The 23,848-nt window shown below is 34.7% G+C and overlaps 3 protein-coding genes across 7 annotated transcripts; 1 reads left to right on the forward strand and 2 right to left on the reverse strand.

Annotated features, from left to right (window-relative positions):
• Positions 1-379: 379 nt before the first annotated feature.
• On the reverse strand, positions 380-2,185 carry LOC125054539 (protein-lysine N-methyltransferase EEF2KMT). Its single transcript, XM_047656505.1, has 5 exons — positions 1,798-2,185; positions 1,344-1,667; positions 1,012-1,270; positions 596-811; positions 380-519 (listed from the first exon to the last, which is right to left on the reverse strand). The coding sequence occupies exons 1-5, from the start codon at positions 1,879-1,881 to the stop codon at positions 395-397; spliced, it is 1,008 nt and encodes a 335-aa protein (XP_047512461.1). The 5' UTR covers positions 1,882-2,185; the 3' UTR covers positions 380-394.
• A 180-nt stretch (positions 2,186-2,365) lies between these two features.
• LOC125054557 (mitochondrial inner membrane protease ATP23 homolog) lies at positions 2,366-3,975 on the forward strand. The gene is made up of 5 exons (XM_047656533.1): positions 2,366-2,751; positions 2,863-2,908; positions 2,989-3,070; positions 3,270-3,494; positions 3,698-3,975. Exons 1-5 carry the CDS (start codon positions 2,523-2,525, stop codon positions 3,890-3,892), a joined length of 777 nt encoding a protein of 258 aa, XP_047512489.1. The 5' UTR covers positions 2,366-2,522; the 3' UTR covers positions 3,893-3,975.
• Positions 3,976-4,010: 35 nt separating this feature from the next.
• LOC125054556 (glycine receptor subunit alpha-3-like) lies at positions 4,011-23,841 on the reverse strand. 5 transcript variants are annotated; one of them, XM_047656529.1, is made up of 11 exons: positions 23,611-23,841; positions 14,572-14,639; positions 12,114-12,181; positions 11,397-11,617; positions 10,232-10,314; positions 9,228-9,353; positions 7,430-7,628; positions 7,014-7,221; positions 6,676-6,786; positions 6,335-6,403; positions 4,011-5,981 (listed from the first exon to the last, which is right to left on the reverse strand). In XM_047656529.1, the coding sequence occupies exons 1-11, from the start codon at positions 23,697-23,699 to the stop codon at positions 5,751-5,753; spliced, it is 1,473 nt and encodes a 490-aa protein (XP_047512485.1). In that variant the 5' UTR covers positions 23,700-23,841; the 3' UTR covers positions 4,011-5,750. The 5 variants fall into 5 exon arrangements, with proteins under 5 accessions (XP_047512485.1, XP_047512487.1, XP_047512484.1 ...); XM_047656531.1 differs by having other exon boundaries at positions 4,012-5,981; positions 9,201-9,353; positions 14,572-14,635; positions 23,611-23,840; XM_047656528.1 differs by having other exon boundaries at positions 4,013-5,981; positions 9,201-9,353; positions 23,611-23,840.
• Between the last annotated feature and the right edge of the window lie 7 nt (positions 23,842-23,848).

The raw sequence follows: 23,848 nt of genomic DNA on the forward strand, positions 1-23,848 counted from the left end.
AAAAGCGAAGTGTCATCAGCAAACAGTACTATCTCGTGAAGCTCCTTTACAAGAAAAACCTGTCCTTTAAAGGACAGAATAGCAAAATACTATAAGTCTATATCTTTTTTATTAGTCTGTGCGGAAAAAGAACCACCATTGGGCATTGACCATACCATAGAGTTGGTGCCTGGAGGTCGCAACTCGCAGCCCGCACCTGGCAGTCGGCACTTCGGCAGCAATCGCCAATGCTAAATCACTCTAACTAGTAACTACTAAGCTAGCCCAACAAACTTAATTTTGATAAACATAAACGCAATATCAGGGAGCTTGAGACGAAAATAGTTTGCATCTGGCATAACCCACTAACAGTCAATTAAACAGAACGCGTTATATACGATTGACAGGGTCTTACTTATAAAAAAACAGAATAGGTATCTTTTAAATTTATTTTAACAATACACTGATTAACACTGGGATCCCACTCTAAATTAATATTTTCAGGCATATATAATTTTTCTTCTTTCATATTATAGTCAGCTGAAAAAGTATAAAAATTAAATATGACATAAGTACATTGTCTATTTTTCATTTAAAAAATATTTAATGCTCTTACCTAAGGTTTGGATAAATTTATTAAATGTGTCTTCATTTCTTATAACACATGCTATGAAGGCACTTATAGATTTATTCTTCAGGAAAAAAGATTGTAAGACCTTACATAGAGGCTCTAATATACATGGGTCATATACTATATCTGCACCTATTATTATATCTGGAATGTCTGGAACTTCTATTTGATCAATATCATTCCAGTCTAACATCATTACTCCTAAAAACATAAAATGATTATAAGAGTTACCTCAATAGCCTAGTTATGATAATTTACAGTGCTCAATTATTAAATCAAACAAAATTCTAAATTGAATACCATTAAAAACTTTTCTTTAAGTCAGTAGGCACAATAAGCTCAAAAGCGTAAACAAAGATTGACTAAGTCTAAAGAAACATTACTACTTATACAATTCTTACTCATCAATTTTCCATCAACATCATTTTCTGTATATTCTTTTTCTAGTCTTTGACTTGTTACAGGAAAGTTTATTATAATATTTTCATTAATTGCATTTAAAACATCTTCATGGCAATCAGTTAATGTTACAGAAGTAGTATCACAGAATTTTGTAACAGTAATGCCAGTAAAACCAATACCAGATCCCAATTCTAATATTTTTTTATTATAAAAGAATTGTTTGTTTGTAAGAATCCAATCTGTCAATAAACGAGCTGCCTGTAATGCAAGTTCAGAAATATTAAGATACAAAGGTTAATAATGAAAATGTTAAGAGCATTACATTACATACCTCCCAAGTTTTCATTCCTGTAGTTCCATTAACAACCATATTATTTGATTCCTTCAAAGTAACAATTTGGCTAAAATTACTCCCAATAACATAGTGTCTATAGTAAAAATCATCTATTCCTTGCTTATTACTCATAATGGAACACAGGTAGTCATAAATGCTTTCATGAACATCTTGCCTTCCCTCTAAACATTTCAAAATATTTTTTAAAAACAACCTACAAAAATTGCTGCTTACTGGATACATTTTTAAAAGATTATTATTCAATGTTAAGTTAAGAAGCTTTTCTTGTGCAGACCATGTTAAGGACTCTACTTCATGCGGCTGTAACAAAAATGATATTTTACTTAGTACAATTTTAAATTGACACCAGTCAATATAGGTGATAATAATATTATGTCCTACTACCAACAGGTGATCTTATTTAAGTAGCAATCATAATTTTAAAACTTACGCTTAAATAAAACTTATAAAATCCATTGTAGAAATGTTTTGCTAATTTGTAAATAGCGGTTTCAGACTCTGTATAGTTCGTCATTGTTTGAAGACCAAGAAATTATAAAAGCACAGTTATAATGAATAGTCTATTAAGATTTCATTAAAAATGTCATCATAAACTTTACAGTCTCTAACAGTTTAACAGCAGCTTCAGTTTTAAAACTGTTATTCGTTCGTTTAAACTTTAAAGTATAAATAACATACACTAATCATAGTATAATCTAATAAATGTAAACTAGTGTTTAACACTTTACAGTTGAAAATTACGATTTCCGTTAAGGCCGATTTACATTATCTTAGTGTTTAGGAGAGTGCTTTAGTACAACTTGAAAGGCAAGTTCTTTAGCGTAGCGTTTACTAAAGCAAGTAGCGTTTACATGTTTCAACTAAAGTACTATCCTAAAGCACTCTCCTAAACACTAAGATAATGTAAATCGGCCTTTACGTCAGTCGTCACTGTTGTTGGCACATGACAGTGACGACTGACGACACGTACAATGTACATAGTGATTAGTGACCCTTTACAAACCATGTACTTTAAACCTTTCATAATTGTCATAGCTTGTTTTTCTTTCATCCTAATTCCTAATTAATATTAGGGTTATGTTTTTATAAAGGAACACCGTTTTGTTGCAATAGTTATTTGCATGCATAAGTTAATTCAAAGTAAATAAGGTAAAAATGAACGCAGAGTCTTCGTCGCCACCGCCATCTGAAAATAAGGTAGACACAGAATCGGCTCCTCACAATAAAGATGATCCTCAGGGGGAGGCTTGGGGTTACGATTTGTATCCTGAAAGGAGGGGAACATTTACTCCAAAAATGACAAATATATTATTGGGAAAAGAGGGTAAAGAGGGCATAGAAAAGTTTAAATGCGAAAAAAATGTGTACCATTGTGTAAAAAATAGTAAGTGTTATAGTTATAGTTAATATCAAATCCAACATTTTCTTTTGTTAACTGTTAACATAAACAAATGTTAATAGGCAATATTTTAATAAGCTATGTTTAAATTTTTAGGTCCAATTGTGAAAACTATGATGGCAGCTCTCAAAAGTTCTGGTTGGTTAGTTTTATGCTTCTCCTATTGAATGTCCAAGCTGTTTGTTAGACTTGTAATTGAATGAATTATTTTTCCTGTTTCAGTCCTATTGATATAAGAAGACACATATCATGTGAAGTTTGTGACTATTCTGTTAGTGGCGGTTATGATCCCCAGTTGAATCAAGTAAGGAAAATTATATCACAACTATTATTGTATATCTAACCCAAATATATTTTTCATTATATTGTGTTTCTTAAGTAAAAGGAGCTTACCATGAACTTTTATTGCAGGACTGATTGACAGTATTACAAATTATTGATTATTTTGTTGAAGTCAGAAACTACCACTAACTAACTATAATAATAGAAATAATCATTTCCAGATTGTAGTATGCCAAAATGTATCCACAAGAAAAGGAATGGTACAGGGTGTATTGACCCATGAAATGATCCATATGTTTGATTATTGTCGAAACCAATTGGATTTCAAAAATATGGAACATTTAGCATGCACAGAGATTAGAGCAGCCAACTTGACTCACTGTTCTTTTGTGAGTGCATGGTCACAAGGAGACGCTTCTTGGGGAAAAATAAAAAAGGCACATGAGGTATGGTTAAACATTTATTTACATTTAAAGATTGTTATTATCAATTAAATACCTTATAGATGTGGCCCAAATTATATGTATAATAATACAAACAAATAATTAATATCATTCAAATGATAAAAATGTTATGTAAATGTGTTATCTACCTGGACCTAACCCCTTTTTCTCAATAAAAACTTACCATATACATCTACACATTCCAGGATTGTGTCAAAACTAAAGCATTGTATTCAGTACTTGCTGTAAGACAAATTGGGAAAGCAGATGCAGTTGCTGTGATTGAAAAAGTTTTTCCAAAGTGTTACAATGATATGGAGCCCATTGGCCGCAGGATACGAAGAAACTCTGAAGACATATTCAGAGTGCAAAGAGATGCATCATATTATGGTTATACATAAATATGTATTTTAAATAATGTTGTTAGAGTAGTGTGTAAGATTATAGTGAACTATGAAAAAATAATACTATTTGATAATTTAAATAATGTCTTTTATTTAATATTTCTTTTACTATTTACATTTTTAACAAACATGTTCTGAAAGTCTTATCTGAATAAAATTAATAACAAAAAATGGATGGATGGAGAAAATGATACAAGTTTTAATGATATCATACTTCAAACATTTTAAGAGTTAAAAGTATTTGTGCATTACGGAAATTTATATGATGGGAACTGCTATCTGTGTGATTACTATAGTTATAAAACAATACTTATTGCCATCTACAAAAACACTGCTTGTGAACATAAGTCTTAAGATTATATAAATAAAGTTTTGTCATTTCCCCTTATAGAAAAATAAGTATTAATGTTTTTTTTTGTTTCTTATTTTTTATGAATAAAAAGAAAGAAATAAGTCACTAGCAATAAATGCAACAGACTTAGTTCTGAAAAAACGTTCCGAATTTTCCATGAAAATTTATGTTATACTATTACATTTTAAAATATCAACAATAGAATATTCATATAACATAACAATATTGATGAACTTTCTTAATGTACAATACATTCGTTTACACTTTACGATATATCTATACTTATATAATATAACAAAAATCCTGTGAACGTTTCAAAACGTTTAGGTATTCTTCAACTTCATGAGTACTGGTATATTGATGATCACCGGTAATTAATCTGAACCTCTCTCAAACTCAAATGTGTTGTGATTTTGGTATGTTCACAGGGTGATTGTTGTCTTTAATAAACGATTATGAATATAAGGCAATGAAAACGCCAATTTAACGATTGATGTTGGACGGTTAATGTGGACGGTACTGATTAAATATTTGACTAGAATATGATTTACTTATTTTGAGGTGATTTACATTAGGTGCTAAATATTTCTTATACTATAGGGAAAAAGATTACCTAAAAGTCCTTGGTCAATGTAGAAATAAAACGGGTACACAACTATCGTGTCTACTAGTTTAAACTTTAAATATAAGAGTGCTATGTTATTTTTAAATGGCAACATTAAATCTATCTTAAGAATATAATTTCGTCAACTTTTAAGTACACTTGTATAGATGATATTGTCTTAGATACTTTTTCAAATACTTAATTTCCTATATAAATCTATGTCACATAATATGTACAATATACCGAAATAAAACCCTGTTAAATATTACTTATAAACGTCAAAAAGGTGACCACTCATCGCGCCTACACAAGTGCTACGTAAGAAGCTACACAATATTAACGAGCATAGACCACTGACTACGCAATATTGAGGTACTTATCTCTTATTGAATTGTTATACGTAGAGGGACATCACCGTCACTCCCAATAGCGTTTACGATCCCGTATTTCAATGTTACAACAATAATAAACATGTTACAATCAATGTAAGCTTAATCTCATGCTTTTTTATGGGCCAGACCGCAAACGAGCCGGCACTTTGAATACAGTGCTAATTGCCGCCCATGGATACCTGCAACGCCAGAGGGCTAGCGGATGTGTTGCTGACCATTAAGGGAATGGTATGCTTTTTCTTGAAGGTTCCCCAAAGAGGTGGTACATCAGAGGATACTAGAGTGTGCATTACGACATTATTTTAATTTTAGGCGTAAATGTTCTAATCTCTTGTGCACCTAGATTTAAATAAAAATAACAGGGTTTCATGTTTTGTATACTCTGACATTGACTTAAATAAATATGGACGTTCTTGAATGCACCTATAAGTACCAGTTTAATTTTAAATTGAACTGCTTATTAGGCACTTTTCACACATATATATTTATACATGAATTAATCTAGGGTCACCCGTAGCGCGTGCTATGCATCGCCCGATGTGCCTCACTGAGGTAAGTGGTCCAATAAATCACTGTGAAAAGTATAAAGCACAATGGAAACACAATAAGCGCGTATCTGTCTAAAGCGCCATGCTGTGCACCACAGAACATGACACCTTTTTCGGCTGACGTGCAAATTCGCGCCCAAACGCCGTTTGCGCTCCCAGATTGTTGTATCGCTTCCAAAATTGGTGAGTCCTAAAAGAAATGATATACTTACTTAGAATATTCAAATATGACGCATAAGAATTAAATTTATACAAATTTCTGTTCTCAGTTCGTAAAATTATTGTCGTATAACATGTATCGTGCAGACAAAAGCTGTCGTGTATAGCTAATCTCCTTCTACAATTACGGGGTACTACTATTTTACCATATTTACTATTAACACCAAATTAATATCTACCTACTTAATCAGTACAAAATATCTAGTAATAGCTTCAATGATTGTGAGTTTGTCAATACACATTTTCTAGTCGTGTTTCAATACACAAAAGAGAGCAGTGGATAGCGACCAATTCACACCGTGCGGGGCTTTTGAGCTCTGTTACCTTACTAACGGGTCTCGTCTCACATCCAACTCTATTTCCTCTCCAACTCCTTCTTTCCGAAGAGGTGGACTAGAAATTTTGTTCAATTTAGAACCGACAAATCTTCCAATTACCAAATAAGATTCCACCCAGAACCTTTTGTTACAAGGGGTTTTATGTGGGGTTGTTGCAATCCAACACAGAAGCAATGAAGGTTAGAGGGGGTATTACTTGATCATTGTCCAGGCAAAAACCACAAGTACGACACGTGGAATGTGCTTGTGACTGTTTCCTAACAGAATGAGTGGTGAAACACATCTATGCTCTACATTGAATGAAGCTTATTCGAGTAAAATATTTACCCTCTGAATAGTTTGATGTGAAAACTGTTGTTTGAGGCCCTCGTCTTCGACACTCAGTTGTGGTGAGAAGACGCCGCCTTGGGGTGTACCAGTCACTGGGGTACTTAACCTCTGTGAATTTGTTTTCTTCTATAAGATATTTCTATAAAACATCTAGGAATAGCTGAACCTAAGGGTCTGATTGGGCGTGGAGTAAAGGGCACAAACCCTGTGAAGCGCTCAAAGATCTATCGGAAAAGAAGAACAGCTTTGGTGCAATTCTATCCAAATATGAAAGCTATCTACGATCTCCCTACTTAAGTAACGAGGCTACTTTGAACATGCTATATTTTTGTTACCTGTGAATGATTCATATGTAAAGGTGGTGCTAGTTGCGCTGCGGAGGCAGCTCGCCGTAAGTCCTGCCGCCGTCGACTCCAGCTCTTGTCGTACCGGATCCCGAACAGGACCACAAAGTATTCCAGCAGGGCAAGGAACACGAATAACGTGCATGAGATCAGCCATACTTCAATGCATTTTAGTTCCAATGCATCAGGAGAGTTCGTGCTACAATTTAATTTATCTCATATAACGATGTCACTATAATAGTTTTAAGACAGAATCAGTGTGACATAAAATCTCATTTATGAAAGTACCCGCAAACAGTGAAATTCATTAGCTTTAGAGCTTTCTGTCGAAGAGCAAACAGAGCTATCTATTACTTCAAGTTAATGAAAGCTGTCAATTAGTTATATAAAATAAAAAATTAACTAACCTCACAGTATCGAACATCGTGACGAGTGACAGTAATGTAGTCACCAGGAGTACCATTCTTCCTGGTACTATCTCGGGAATGACGCAGAAACTTCCCCAGGAGATGATAACGAACAGCGAAGAAGGAAGGTAGCTCTCCAGCAAATATCCTCTGAGCTCTCGCGAGAGCTTGATTTGAAGCCGTGCTGCTGAGTGTTCACCTGTTTGGGAAACGCATTAGCTTGGGGTTTGTTAGTTGATTCATGGGTGTATCAAGCCGCGAAGACCAGGGTGTTGACTCTGTTGTGTAGGTCATAATGTATTGAACCACTTCCCAACCAACTGTGTAATTATACCTGATTTTATCTATGTAATATTTGTTGAGGACTATACAACGTTGTACATTGGGTTGTGACTGGAAAGCAGTATTTGAGAGTTGTCCCATTAGTATCCGACTTAATACGCCCATGAAAATTAACGTTCGAAGTAGGTAATAACCATTTTTCATGCATGCACTATAGCTGGTTTGGTTTATACACACCTATATTACAGTGTCATACGACATTTATCCACACATGCAGTGGTACAAAGCAACAACATATAGTTATATCACAAAGTTTTTAGATACAACAATAAAATATACGTGCAGCATACTAATTATGTGTCTTGTGTGAAACATTATTAGTAAACTTAGCCGTTGTTAATCTAATAACACGTAAATTTTTGGAATCATATATGCCATGCCTCAAATGACAATTCGCTATAAACAATTGTTATATTTTATAAACGTTCATCTGATTTGCGAGATTTTATTTTTATTTAGATTTTAAAACGTCTAATCACAATCTAACAAAAAAGATTTATTCGTTTTATATATATTATGTTTTGATCTTATAAAATTAAGTAGCTAACGTATCGAGCCATTTCAAATCTAAATAGCGTTATAGTACCTACTTACATAATGCTTTATAATCTGTGTAAATTTGGTAAACGTACCGTTATATATACATAACATACGTTTTATCATATATGTCTAAATCAATCAGTTACTTCTTATATACTTATAATTTATTTATTGATAAATATCTGTTAGAATGTACTTCAAATTTTCTAACTTTAATTAATAGGTCCTGTTTTGACTGGTGGCTCAAAATTTTCGTAATATTTAAGTATAATTTTAAACGTTAAAATTGTATATAAGTCCACAACTAGTGCTAATACTATACTACAACCAAGCCTACTTTCTTGATTAATAAAATTGCATACTTATGACGAAACGGAATTGACAATCGCCTGAAAGGGCGTAGCACCTCGTAGCCCTGCACTCGCGAAGTAATCAAAGCACTTACACAAAAACTGTTCCTTTAAATAGGCATCTTATTATACTATACATATAAAATAAATACCAGTATATTTTAAAGGTTTAGTCTTCTCGATAGAACCAACAAAAATTTTGTAAATCTCGATATTTTCTATCTATATCGAAATTATAATTTACATACACATTAATAATACTTATTTAATGTATGTATCGATTTATAACATTAGTTAAATACTCAACTTTTCCGCTGCTTGCTGAAAAGATCTCGAAACGTCGACTAACGTTGAAGGAGCTTTATTTTACACCGTCTCAATCTTCATACGTTCTTTTTTACAATACAAAATCACCTGGACATTCCAAAATCCAAACGTATCATTTAGTCGCGTCGCACAAAGCGCGTTATGCGTGCATTGCGTAGCGTTAGTAAACATAACAGGCAAACCGAAGCGCTAAGCCATAAGTATACATTTACCTTCACCAAAATTTCGAATATGATTACTTTTGTCCGTGACGAAGGTGACCACGTATTTCGGCAGTCGGAACTCGTGCCGCTGCTCCCCGGCGATCCCGAACCATGGGGCGACTTCCCTCCACTCGAAACGGACGTCCTCTGTTGTGTATTTGTCTAAAATATAAACCGAGCTATAGAGAAACTCATAATCTGATGGTGAGAGAAAACCCTGCAGCGAGGCTGCCTTGGTGGTCGGGTTTGTCAAGTACGAAACAATAGGTGTTTGAAGGATGCAGGAAGCACCATCTGGTGCAATGGGCAAAATGCTTGCGGAATCTAGGGCCCATAAGTGGCTGTACCATTGATGATGATGATGGCGATACTGATTATTACATCAGTGTTACCATCATTGTAAATTGATAATTATATTTCTATATGGCGTATTGGCCTTGTGTATGTATTTAACCCAGATATTTGATTAAGAGATGTTCATTGCGATTTTCTCATCAGCCGAAATCCGATGAGTATTTTCAATTAGACTTTGTTGACTTTGCATTTATTTTTTTATAGAAAAAAATATTCAGAAGGCTCGTCTGATGTTAAGTGATACCGCCGCCCATGGACACTCTCAATGCCAGAGAGCTCGCGAGGGCGTTGCCGGACAAAAAAATAATATTTTGTTTAGTTGAATCGTTTCGGAAATACTTCATTGGGCAGCTGGTTCCACATAGTAATGGTGCGCGGCAAAAGCTGCCTTGAATGCTCAGTTGTGGAACGACGGACGTCGAGGTAATACAGGGTTAATTTCGTATTCTGCCTAAATAGGAATGGCTCTGGAAAAACTGTGCACAAGACTGGCAGGCGTCACATTGAGTATGTTTCATGGATCAGCTTTCAAAGCAAGGTGACCACTGGTCAGCCTTCTATGACTGCCCGTAATTACTGTTCCATTATACTTCACGTTCGTTAACCAATTATGCCGGTGGTAATTTGAACAGTACTAAATCAGCAAGAATTAATATTAATTATTAAAGTATGATAAAAATACTTACAACTGCTAAAGTCTATTGCGCAGTTCTGTACATCTAAGGGGTAGAGCACGAAGTCCATCTCACATTTTATTGTTATTGTGGCACTGTAACATATAAATCTTGTATATAGCACAATTCATTCTTGAATCAAAATCAATATATATTCTAATATTAGTTAGGACATCACGGCCTGTCATGCCAAAAAAGTGCAGGCCGCTTCTCGAGACATGCCGCACTTAACGATATCATACGCCGTTCCCTTGCCACCGTCAACGTGCCAAGTATACTTGAGCCGAGTGGTATTGCAAGAGACGATGGCAAGAGACCGGACGGTATGAGTTTGATTCCATGGAAGATGGGTCGGGTACTGGTATGGGATGCAACCTGTTCAGACACGCTGGCCCCTTCCCATCTACATGGAACCAACTACAGAGCTGGTGCGGCTTGTGAAGCGGCTGAAAAAAATAAAGCATGCAAATACAGGGGTCTAGGCTCAGAATATGATTTTGTCCCATTCGGTGTCGAGACCCTTGGTCCGTGGGGTCCTAAAGCTTTAACGCTTTTCAAAGAAATTTCAAAAAGGTTAGTCGACATCACAGGAGACCGAAGATCTGGCAGCTACCTCGGACAAAGAATTAGTCTAGCAATTGAAAGGGGGAACGCTGCCAGTATCTTCGGAACCTTGCCTAAAGGGACTCCTTTTAATGATATATTTTAGTTTATGTTAAGTTTAGTTTTTTATTTCAATCTAAATAATTGTTATTAATATATCTTAGTAGTAATATTTTAATGTATAAATTATATTATTTAATTTTTAATATTATTAAATATTTTCTAATATGTTGGTACTTCTGAGATATATTGGAAATAGCAAGTTCGCGGTAGCAGGAACAACTTTCCAATTGCAGACAAGACTGAATGTTCTCTGCTGAGATAACTCGTTCTGTTCTTCCATTGATAATACATTTTACATTGTTTTTGTTTAATTTACTAATATAAATTATGTAAAATTTACTAACAAGATTCTATTTTTATTATATAATAATGAAAACAGAAGTTAACGAAATTGTGCGTAAGGTGCGTGACCATCTCCATACTGGAAGCTACGATTCCCTTATCACTATACGCAACACGTTCCTATATTCTGTATGTAAAATAAAATGTTCAAAGTACACAATAGACGAACCCAATACTGACTGACACGGTGCGATTGGCATAAAGCCGTAACGAGGCCATCTCCTGCAGAACAGAAAGTATTCTCATAGTCTGAAGTTGCCAGATGTACAGGTCCGGCGTCCATATGAGCTGACGAAACTCCCATGGCAGATCGATAAACGACCTTCCAGGCGGCACGTTCAGGCGTATCTCTTCCCACGAAACTTGCAGGAATACATCCAGTGTTATCTCCTAAAAAAAATTTATATAGTAATATCTAGAATTGGCCTATACTAAATGTTTAGTCTTATATAGAAGTTTTAAAGATATTTAAGTATTTTCGAATTCGCGCGAATTTTACTTGATAGAGCTAAATATATTCAATAGTGACTGGATGAATTTAATAAAAGCCTTGCTTAAGTGAATAATTAGGTAATTCCTAAGTTACAACAAAAATTTGTGGTACATTGTTTTTCTCAATTTTAGAAGTGATATTTTATATTTTATATTTTTTGTAACTTTTATGTTTACCGTAATTGAATATTTTAGAATATTATAACTTATACTGTAGAAAATGTATTATATATTGTGTGGTACTTTAATAAATAAATAAATCCCTAAAATAATTAAAGTTTATTGCTAGCATGTTAAAATACACGGAAGTAATAAACTGTCATAAATGAAGCTATAAGTCACACAAGTTTTATTTGCATTAAATTAATTTAATTAAAAATCAATAAAGACTTACCTCTCTATTTTCATCGACTCCAGAAACTCTGTTCACGTTTATTCCTATATATACAGTGGTGTTCTTGCCTGAAATTTTAGAATTAAAGAATTAGAAGTTATTATCGAACTACCAATCTGACACGGCTGTGTTAGTTACTAAGAAATAAAGCTGATGTATTTTTTTAATTTGGACTTCAAATTCCTTACAAACACGAAAATACAAATATTTTCTCTTTGTAATATTTGTATGATATGGGACATTAAACTAAAGACTGAAAGATGTTGAAAAAACTCAATTCCGTCCATTTGATTTCGTTTTAGTAAATTTCCGACATTTATTTAGGACGGGACCGTTGAATCAACAGAGTGTAGGAGAAGGATGTAGCAGGACCTCTGTTACTAAAATCCAGTAGGTAACTGGCGGAAAATGGAGAACAAGAAGGGATAAAGGAGACGAAATTGTCTCTTGACTCAGTCACATTTTAATCTGATGTTGTCTGTAAGTATCAATATTACTATTTTTTTATGGAGCAAGAGGAAAATGAGCAGGCGGGTCACTGAAAAAGGAATAACCGCTGCTCGTGGACACTGCAACGCCTTAGCTAGCGTGTGTGCTGCCGAGTTATCTGGGATTGGTACAATCTTTTAAAAAAAATCTGAAATAATTGTCCCGTATTGCAGATATTGCGGTTCTCATTGAAAAGCCATAAACTGTTGCATAGGTTGGAATTATCAAGCTTATTGTCGGAGATATCCCCGAACGCGCCGCTAACAGTAATAGCTAACTGAATTTAGTATGGTGTTTTTACATAATCAATATGACTATAATTGGAATGCGCAGAGGTGTATTTCCCAGGGAAGACCTGCACTGTAAGATGATTCCACAACGCTCTAGTTCATAAAAGTAGATGCCTAGAAAAGCAGACTCTCGAAGATTTCCAGCCATCAAAGATCATTTGTTCATATAGGTAACACAATGTACACAATGAACGTCAAAAAAGAAATATATATTCAATGCTACACTCTCCGCCACTCTTTTTAATCGCTAAGTTTTTTGTTTTACACAATGTTTGTAAGGAGCTGCAACCATTACACCATGTTCCACATGACATCTTAAGTAATTAATAAAAATTAATAATAATAATTAAATACAAAGATTTGTCCTCTATCAGCAGGAGGCATGGTGAAATAGGAGCACGCACTTACATTATCGTCGGAACAACACGCACATCAAAGTGATGCGGTTGAAAAAATTGTTACGCGTAACGCCTTGCTTATAACAATATGTTCGATTAATTTTGCTGTAATTGTCCTGGAGTGGCGCACAATAGCCGATGGCCTACTTTTATACAAAAATATTTAGAAAGTAGACGCATAGACTAGACATATCTGTGTTCGCCTAGCTTTATTCTCTCATGCCTGAGGTCGAAGGTTCGAGCCCGGGCTGTGCACCAATGAACTTTCTTTCTATGTGCGCATTTAACATTCGCTCGAACGGTGAATGAAAAGATCGTGAGGAAACCGGCTTGCCTTAGTCGACAACGACCCAAAAACTATGCCTCATAATTTCTATTAACATAAAAATAGAATTTTCGCAATCACGACCTTCATAGTAAAAATTAACGTTTTATAAATTATAACCATACATCGTGTCATGGCTTAACTAATGACCGCCCAAGTTAACTATCTGTTATCTGCCGACTAATATCCGTCCCTAAGTGGACAGGTCATGTTGGCGCAGCAAAATGGCTAAAAATAAAATTGCTATAAATATACGGTATGTAAAATCGGAACACCCTTTTTTACGTCACGCCTATCTTTTTTGGTTCTATGTGAATATTAAAAAGCAGGGCTGCGAAACAGGCTTTTATAGGGATTCCGACTACTATCTCCATCTTAATCATGAGGTTATGTACGCCGTGCTGCCAAGCTTACGACATCTGTGCTATGTGTAATGCGACATGCGTCCAAAAGAAGGGATGTCGATTCATTCTTGCAAGCAGTGCACCCGATCTCCCCAACTCTACAAATCAGGGCGAATTGCCCTTACCGTGCCAAGGTCCATTCAATATCATTCATGCCTTTAACTGCTTTTCGCGTGGTGGGTTCCGAACAAGGCTATACGCTGTATACGTGTATGCTACGATGCAAGTCCACAGAAACCACCACCCAAAGCAGTTGCAAATGCGTAACGCATTTCCAAAAATCTGTGCACAAAATCTTTGGTATCGCTGTGACCACGAGTGACCTATGGACGTTACAGAGTAATGGTCCTGATGATATCCTAATAGGAGACTACCGGCTTTTGTCATATCCATAAGTCTTTAATAGTTTATTTTAAAGAAAGTTTAATGTCGCCGCCTTTGTATCACTGCCAGAAAGATCGGAACTTTTTTATGAAGGACCTTGAGTGGTATGGTTTTGGATATACCTTTAGCGCGATCGGGGGAATTCTAGTATCTAGTGCTTGAACTTACCAGGTGGAATGTTTCTACTGTAGTTGGTTGGAAGCTGATACGCGTATTGGTCCATGTATAGTATCTGGCTGGAAGAAAGTTAAAATATATTAAATTTCAATTATGAACAATTATCATAGTAGAATAAAAGAGGCTTATAAAACGTGCGGCCTAAAACACTTAGGTCTTGTATACATAAACGTGTTGAGTCTACTTACGAGATCTGCCAAGCCTTTCTTTACTAAAAAGTTTGACATTTGACATAAAACTGACATTTAGCTGTCTGTTGATGTGCATTTTTGAATATCTTGTGATGTTTTTAGATTAAAGATAAAGCAAGGTAAGTTATGTCATATGTGTATACGCCTTTATTAATTTTATTATGTTGCTTTTTGTTAAAACTATGGACGACACTAAATAATAGTGGCTTAGTGTAACTTTAAACGAATCGGTAACGGAAATTGACTTTGTTGCATACTATGTAAAAATGGTTGTATAATTTGTATATGTTGCGTAGTTTAACCTGACGTTTGTAAGCTAAGTAAACAGCTTACACACGTCAGCCGTATAGATTATCAAATATTGTCTCAAACAATGCAAAGATGTTTGTAATAAAGACTAGATTTCATGTGAAGTTAATTTCAGTTAATGTGCGGTTAAACAATTTCGTATCTGTTTGCGGTTTATCTTAGGAGATTGTACGGAATCATATTATGAATTATCTGTTAATAGTATTATATTATATATGATAGATATATCTTGCCTGCACTGCTCTAAATGTTAAAATTTTGTCTTGACTTTCATTTGCTCACACCATAAATATAAATTTAAATTTGTTCTACACCACCATTCGGACAGACATTTATTGCAATCGAAATTATGTCGATTAAAACGTCACAGAAATCTTTAAAAAAAAAATCTAACCATGAACATCCGCCATTTTGGGGCCTACCATGAGCTTTCTTAAAACATTCCAGTTGAGATGCAATTTCTTCTATAGTCAATTATAAATTCGTCATCTTTGAAGTCGTTAGAAGAGGAATAACGTCTTTTTCCTATATCTCCGTCGATTTTTAATAATTTCTTCATAATCACACTTCCTAAACATAAAATAACACTCTTCAAAATCCGTACATCCTACTATTTTAACTTTATCAACTAGTTTTAATTAAAATATTGAATTTTATATGTTCTAAACTATTATTTGGACATTTCGATACAAAAAAGTTGAACGAAAAGTAACTTTTTTAGAATTGCTTATTCTGTCAGTTTGAAGGCGAAACAGACATTTTGATTCAGTCGCGAGGTCATGGTACGAATTTTCATACAAATTGAATGAACGAAATCTGATTATCGCTAAGGTGACGTGAAAACATAAAGGGGTTGATTTTGTATGAATAAGCGATGCATCCCACTTGTCAATAGGCTCGCTATAAGAGCTCATTGGTAGGCCCTCGTATCTTCTCTTCTTAAATTATTATTATTATATTAATTAATTATTAACATTTTGACATTTAAAAGTTCAGCGAAATTAATTTGGTTTATTAGTAAAAAATAATGTGAAAAAGAACCCGTTACAACCTTTTAACCCTGGGCCTCAGATTTCTGTATCTGTTTCGTGATTATTTGATTTTTGTAACAGCTAAGTAGGTAACTAGCCTGACGCACGGAGTATAAGGCACGCTATTTTCCTCACGATGTTTTCATTCACCGTACCAGCAAGTGTTAAATGCGCATAAAGACAGAATGTCCATTGGTGCACAGCCGGGGTTCGAACCTACGACCTCAGGGATGAGAGTCGCACGATGAAGCCACCAGGCCAACACTGCCTTACCACTTATAGTAAATTAAAATATATAAAACGTCTTTAATTAGGTATAATAATAAGCCAAGTCTTGAACGTGTCAAGTCGCAGACATGCGATTTTCCGACCGCTGCAATTAGTAATTACTGTTCGTACATGCTCCAAGGTTAATTTAACGCTGCACTACATTTTTTAAAACTCAACCATGCAATACATGTTACACGTAACGTTTGAAGAAACGACTTATATTTAGTGAATGCTTGCAGTGATGAAAAATTACTCGGTGGACATTTTCAACTCCATAGAGACCTTTCGCCGAGTCGTTTTAGCAACCCTGCAGTGTTAATTATTTACTTTTAATATTTTTAGCATCTATTTAATACCTCCGACTTAAAGTAAGGCGAGTTTTTTCAACCCCTTTCCCAAGCGTACGATCGATCAGGCTTCGTAAGATAAACCACTCCTTATATGGAAATTGTATTCGTTTCTATTAGAGAACTAGTGGACCCGACAGACGTTGTCCTGCATGATATTTCAAGCAATTAGTAAAGCAAAGTATAAAAGTACCGACTGCAGCGCCATCTGGCGGGCTGATTTGTGAATCTAAACCATTCCCAGATCTCCTTGAACACACACAAAAAATTTCATCAAAATCGGTCCAGTCGTTTGAGAGAAGTTCAGTGACATACACACTCACAGAAGAATTATATATAGAAAGATTATCACAGAATAAATTCAAAACTCTCGTTAAACGTTAATTATTTAATAAAGCGTTTTATAAATTTGACGATTATTTCAATGATCCTAATCCTTTGGATTGATTTGTTTCAGTTCCAACAATTTGTTTGACTTAAAACTTGGCGATTAAAAAGAGTGGCGGAGAGTTTCTTGCCAGTTCCTCTTGCCCGCTCTACGCACTTGACTTGCGAACTGGTAGTAAATGTAAATTTAGAATTAATTTAACATCTTTTCTGTTGACGATCATAAGTGTACTTGGTTACCTATATGAATAAAGTTATGTTGAGTTTATGTTTGAGTTAAGTATGAATTATGCATGAAATTTTTTTCATAGAACAGGGGGCAAAGGGGCAGGAGGCTCACCTGATGTTAAGTGATACCGCCGCCCATGGACATTCTCAATGCCAGAGGGCTCGCGAGTGCGTTGCCGGCCTTATGAGAATTGGTACGCTCTTTTCTCGACGGACCCTAAGTCGAATTGGTTCGGAAATACTTTTGTGGGCAGCTGGTTCCACATAGTGGTGGTGCGCGGCAGAAACTGCCTTGAAAAACGCTCAGTTGTGTAAAGGCGGCCGTCGAGGTGATACGGGTGGAATTTCGTATTCTGCCTCTACGTCCGATGATGAAACTCAGCTGCAGGTATTAATCCAAACAACTCCTCTGAACACTCTCCATCATAAATGCGGTAGAAGATGCAGAGTGACCCCACATCTCTACGCAACCGGAAGCCGCTCGGAAAGGGATTGGTCGTCGACGATTCGAACCGCTCTTCGAAGAATACGGTCAAGTTATAAATTAAAAACAAATAAAGCACGTCTATCTCTTTTCACTATAGCGTACAAACATTTGACAAAAAAAGACTAAACGTTGTTTTAGAGTTTACACTGCCTGCGACGAAGCCACAGTGCGTCTTTAGCCCCATAAGCAGACCTTGACTATTATGGGGTACACCATTGGAATATGGCTTCTAACTAGATATTAATACTCTTAAGAGTAAATACGTAATTACGTGGGCGTATTAGATGTAGTAATAGCATAATGCTATAACATTCATCTTCTCTACAAATTATGCGTTATCTGAAACGCTTATGTTTCACTACTAGTAATCCGTTTTGTTTTACATAATGCCCTATTTGCACGGATAAAAGTGAATGTTAATGACAACTGGAAAGGACCAAAGGAAGTAGAAGAGAAGAAAGAAAAAGGTGGACAGAAGAAATAGAAGCGGTATCAGGAAGTGAATGGAGAAAGATAGCCTTGAAGAGATAGTTGGCAAAAGCTGGAGGCGTGAAGGGGTTTTAATCGACGTTATTGATGGCAGCTAGGATATAGTATAATACGATTGAGATGCGGTTTAATTTTATCAAAAATAATGGCGAAATATACTTAAAAAGAGGTAAACTGTCTAGGGAAGATGGCTGGGATCAGCTTTTGGTTGTTGCTAGTAGGGTAATACATACTCCGTAGTGTATCGTGTATGTTTTGGCGGCACTCCAAAGTGTGACGTTTGAAATGAAAGAAATTAAATTTTATGTCATTATCAAACTAATTAGCGATTTATAAATATAATCAAGTGGAAATGAGATGCATAATTGGTGGGTTATACCTTAATTCATATTGTTGGTTTACATGAGTCTACTAAACATTTAATATCGTAACAATGAATCAAATAAGATATATTTCAATTAAATAATATTGTTTGTGCATAGCCCCACACTAGGGAGTCACTGTGTTGTGAGATTAGATTACAATTATTCCGTGGTACATGGTGCATGTTTAAAACATTTTTATTAAGAAAAAGTAGTCTTAGTGCACAATCTAATCAAACAAATATCCTATACCCTTAAGTATGTGTGAATGAATGAGTTTGTGAAGAGTAAGTGAAGATAGAAACAAAACACTGCTTCCGCATTATTTTACAGTGTAAATTAAATAATTATTTATATACTAAAATACTACGTGAGATTTTTTGTTGCCTAGTACGACGGAGAAGCGCTGTCGAGTTAATTTTCCTTCGACCACGATCACAAATCACATTTACCTTAGCTTCGGAGTCGAGAAATAAGAGAGGATTAACAAGATTTACCCCGTAGTCCAACATCTTACGTTACAATCTCTACTTGAGAACGGTCACATATGTTAAATTTTAAATAGAAAAAATGGTTTGACAGATGTTAAAACTATCTAGTTTTAAGACGTTGTGTGAGGGACGTTCTAAAATACGCGGTTAAGGCTACCGTTCGTAAAAACAAACCTATTGAGTCATACTATAAGTCTTACCTTGGTAATCTTAGCTCCAATTAAGAACTCTTCTCTTTCATATTTTTATCAATATTTATTATCATTAAAATAAATAAATTGTAAGGCTTTAATTAGCTCGTACAGACTGAACATTTGCTATATTATCATTTATCAATCATTCGCTCGCTATAATTAAGCTTGCATTGAAAATTAGTGCGTATCTATTCTGACTACGACAGACGTAAATCCGTTAGGTATTCGGGGCAAGGGTCTATTTTAGTTGTCACAGTTACCACTATGTATATTTGGGTTATTAGTGACGCACATTGTCTGATTACATCTAATTTTGGCGTGTGTTTAATCAATTTTGGTGGTCACACGTTGAGTTTCATTGTGTTTAGATATCAAATTTTATATTTAATTGTAGATAGCTGCTGTCAATATACTAAGTTGAGTTCAAAATGTCAAGTTATTGGTTTAGTTATTGGTTTTCTCTGTACATTTTTTTTTTGATATCGCAGTCGTCTATTTCTCCTACCGCTAAAAGTTATACGTTCCCACTCCAAGCCCTCTGCTACTTAAATTACTTCCTAAACCGTTAGACTTGATTTGATTGATAATATATTTTTGAGTTGTTTCCTTTCATAGATCGCGAATGAATATATTATGTATTTGTATATATTCCTCCGTTCCACTAACGATTCAAAACTTTATACACTCACTAATAATCTTAAACAATATCATCTTAACGTGCTGAAACGGAGAGTATTCCTATTGTGCAACAGTAGTTTAATTATAAAATTGTAAGTATTATTTAGAAATTATTACATCAAGTACTGTAAATATCTCAAATGACTCTTCCATTGCCAATGACACAGGGAATCCTGTATGGGGTAGTGCACTTTGTTTTTTAATCCATCCTCGTATATTATATCCTTGTAATGGAAGTGTAATTGTGTGATGTTTCTAACATAGACAAATAAATTATTTATTTATTTATGTTATTTATAATTTTACTTTTAACTAAAGATGTTCCTCGTTTATTATGTATAATGCGTGTTTCTATATATATATATATTATTATTATTATTATTATTATTATAGTTATATACTAAAAGATGTACACACAAACACAAACAAAAAACTTGGCGATTAAAAAGAGTGGCCGACAGTTTATTACCAGTTCTTCTCGTCTACGCCCTTGATTTCTGAACTAGCAGTTAATGTAAATTTAGAAGCATTTAATATGTATTTCTTTATTAACTATAAGTGTACTATAAGTGACTATGAATAAATAAATTTGAATAAAGTATTTCATTTTCAAAAATCATTGTGTATGTCTTGTGTATTTTACAAAATATCTATAATTATTATATGTAGATACAGATATAATTTATATATTAACCTACCTTCCTGAATCTTTGTTCATGGACGGATTCGTTTTCTTATTTTTTTTATAATAATGGGAAACAAAAACCCGTAATTTCATATTATTAAATTATTATATAAATCGTCTAACGTAGCTTAATTTCTTCCAATGGACATATCTTTTATTACTTTAGAAGACTATTGTTCCGACCTTGCACCTTCACTTTCATAACTTCTAGTTAAAAATAGCATTTGTCTTCCTCTATTGTTTTCGTTTCTTTTTATCAAATATGTCTGTATGGACGTGAATATAAAACAGTTAATAGACAGGTAAAGATACAAGAATTTTAAGAACAAAGGCGTTTGTGTGAGCTCTACATTTCGGCTCCTATTTACTGGTTGTCCTACCATTATTGGCGCGGTTTTTTATCCCAATCGATCGGGAGTCGACCAGATTTTTTGCGTATATAACAACCAAACCAAACGCTTCAAAAAAATCTGGGAGGCGGTGTCGTATGTTTATTTGTCGACGTAATCATGAGTCTTTCTAATCTAAGTACTAATCCTAGATTAAACTCTGATTTTCTGACTGTGAATTTAATAGTATTACACTGTTTGATAAATTTCGTTAAATAATGTATTGTCATAAACAGGCTGGTTACATGACAAATATGTATCCCGTGATTAGTGAGAACTGTATTGTGTATTTTTTTTTTAATTTTTAATTTTTAATGCTACAAATGTAATTATTTTTTTTTGTATCTCACACACTGTTTTGTTGTGTTTTTTTAATATTTTTATTACTCTTTATTCTTTTTCTCTTCATTTTAGATGGTCTAATTGAAATAAATGATTTGACTTTGACTTTGTACTGTTCAGGAGTCTGTCACTTTCCAGTTACATGTACAGTAGTAATATAGATAATTAATTAAAAAATAATCCAGTGGCGCTACAACCGGGCTATCCGGGCAGTCTGGGACTCAGATTTCTGTATCTGTTTCACGATCATTTGTCTGATAGGCAAGTAGGTGATCCGCCTCTTTGTTGTAAGACAAGCCGTTTTCTCACTATGCTTTCGTCTTAAATGCGCACATAGAAAGTCCATTCATGCACAGCTGGGAATCGAACCCACGAGGGTTGAGATGGGAGAGAGTCGCATGCTGCAGCCACTAGGCCAATACAGCTCACGGTAAATAATTATAATTATATAAATTTAAAATTTTTTTTTATTATCCCCATGAAAAATGATATTATGTATAATGTATATACGCAATGGATTTCACATAAGTTGTACATACAACAAAAAGCGGTCCCTGTACCTACGTCATATTGACGTTAACTATTTAGTACACCGTCTGTCCGTTGCCAAAAATAATTCTAATCTAGTTAAAGTATCTCTCCTATTGTAATACTTCATTTTAATTGTGTTGTGACTACGATCTACGTTATATGTTTTTAGCTCACAACACGAAACATAATACAAGAAAAGGTGACAGTGCCATTATTACAAGAGCGGAATTGAAGTCAATGAATCTCTTGCTATGTTGGACATTTTATTTATAAAGAACAGCCTTGCGATAAAATAAATAAAATAAAATATGTTTATTATGGAACATAAGATACATGTATCACTTATTCCACGTCATTAAATTTGAAGGCATCCCTACTCATCGGCAAAGAAGACAGAGGGTGTAGGCCGAGAGAAAAAGCCGGCGTAAAAAACTCTCGGTACTCTTTTAAAACAGCAAATCATCAAACAACACTTATTTAAAACAAATATCGCAAATTAATTAGAAGTAGCCTGTCTAGCACTAGTCCCAGGCCATTTTATCAACTAGATAATCGTTGACTTTATAGTAAGCTTTTTTACACAGCTTTTCTTTAATACATTTCTTAAATTTATTGAAAGGCAGTGATAAAAGAGCCTCTGGGATTTTATTAAAGAAGAGTATCCCTTTCCCCAAAAAAGAATTACTAACTTTAGATAGTCTATCTAGTACGGGGTAATTGCAGCCTGCGTTTGTTCCGATGCGTTGATTCTGTAACTCACTTTTCTCACTTCACAAAAAAAACGGACTTCGAGGTGATCGGGGATCAGTTGAATGGAAGTATGCGAGACGAGAGTATCTCCTATTCAGAACCAATGTGTAATTGTATTGTATTGTCGACGTCAGGACAAGCATTTTAAATGTTTTGATTCCCTTCAATTGGTCAGTCATCATAGACCATACTCCGTAACTTTAATGTAAGTAGATTAGTAATTTGAGGCCGGAAACAGGGGTTAAAACGCCACTTGTTTATCATATATGCAAAACAGAGATGATTATACTTTGAGGCAATGTGGAGAAGAAAAACTGCCTATTTATTAAACATTAATAGGTAAGCGTGACAAACTTTATTTAAAAAACTGTCCAAATTTCTTATATACCTTTATAGAACATATTTTTTTTATTACCAAACAATTATAAAATGTGTGTTCTCTTTACATTTAAAAGACGAAAGTATAACTCAAAATAATTATTTTGAATCATATTATTATTCGTTGCTCTAATCATATTAATATAAGATTTAACCGTAACTACTTCAACTGAAAAACGTAATCATTAATTAAGTTTATTATGTTGGTCACTAAATCTGTCAGAAATGTGGCAGATCAACGCATCTGGCCAAGATCACTCCGTTGGCAGTCCCAATAAGACGTGTTTATGTCAACATTAGCCTTGCTAACCAGCCAAAATTCACTTTTACTAATAGCTTTTTGTTTATACGTAAATACCTTAGTAAACCCCCAAGTAACATTTATTACATGTATTTTCAATACCCCGTCACAGCCTGACACCAATATACAATACTAAATAAAACCATACACTGGTAATCGCTGGTTATCGCTGAGATTATTTTTATCGTACCTAGCACATTCGAGGAGTTCCCTGTTGGGCGAAAAGGATCCGCCGCCGGGCGCGACGAGCGCTAAAAGAGGCATTAGCAATTGCCACATGACGGCGGACTGCGCTCGCCGCTCGCGCACTTGTTCACAACACACACTTCTCTCATGATCAGTTCACAGGCACATCACTGATATCAAATCCGCGATTCGAGGTCCGAGAAGCTGCGAGCGCGGTACGAGACTGACGGTTGAGCGGGCGG

This window comes from Pieris napi, chromosome 12, assembly GCF_905475465.1.
Source record: "Pieris napi chromosome 12, ilPieNapi1.2, whole genome shotgun sequence".
In the NCBI taxonomy this organism is placed as follows: domain Eukaryota; kingdom Metazoa; phylum Arthropoda; class Insecta; order Lepidoptera; family Pieridae; genus Pieris; species Pieris napi.

Excerpts from the sequence above, each read along its gene's own strand:
- LOC125054539 (XM_047656505.1), bottom strand. The coding sequence starts at position 1,881 with ATGACGAACTATACAGAGTCTGAAACCGCTATTTACAAATTAGCAAAA. Across the intron at positions 812-1,011 it reads TGTTGATGGAAAATTGATGA|GAGTAATGATGTTAGACTGG; the intron begins GTAAGAATTGTA and ends TTATGTTTTTAG. Across the intron at positions 520-595 it reads TAAATTTATCCAAACCTTAG|CTGACTATAATATGAAAGAA; the intron begins GTAAGAGCATTA and ends ATACTTTTTCAG.
- LOC125054557 (XM_047656533.1), top strand. The coding sequence starts at position 2,523 with ATGAACGCAGAGTCTTCGTCGCCACCGCCATCTGAAAATAAGGTAGAC. Across the intron at positions 2,752-2,862 it reads GTACCATTGTGTAAAAAATA|GTCCAATTGTGAAAACTATG; the intron begins GTAAGTGTTATA and ends TTAAATTTTTAG. Across the intron at positions 3,071-3,269 it reads ATGATCCCCAGTTGAATCAA|ATTGTAGTATGCCAAAATGT; the intron begins GTAAGGAAAATT and ends AATCATTTCCAG.
- LOC125054556 (XM_047656528.1), bottom strand. The coding sequence starts at position 23,699 with ATGTGGCAATTGCTAATGCCTCTTTTAGCGCTCGTCGCGCCCGGCGGC. Across the intron at positions 10,315-11,396 it reads ACCGTGTCAGTCAGTATTGG|TGCCACAATAACAATAAAAT; the intron begins GTTCGTCTATTG and ends TATATGTTACAG. Across the intron at positions 6,404-6,675 it reads CACATCAAACTATTCAGAGG|TCCACCTCTTCGGAAAGAAG; the intron begins GTAAATATTTTA and ends CAAAATTTCTAG.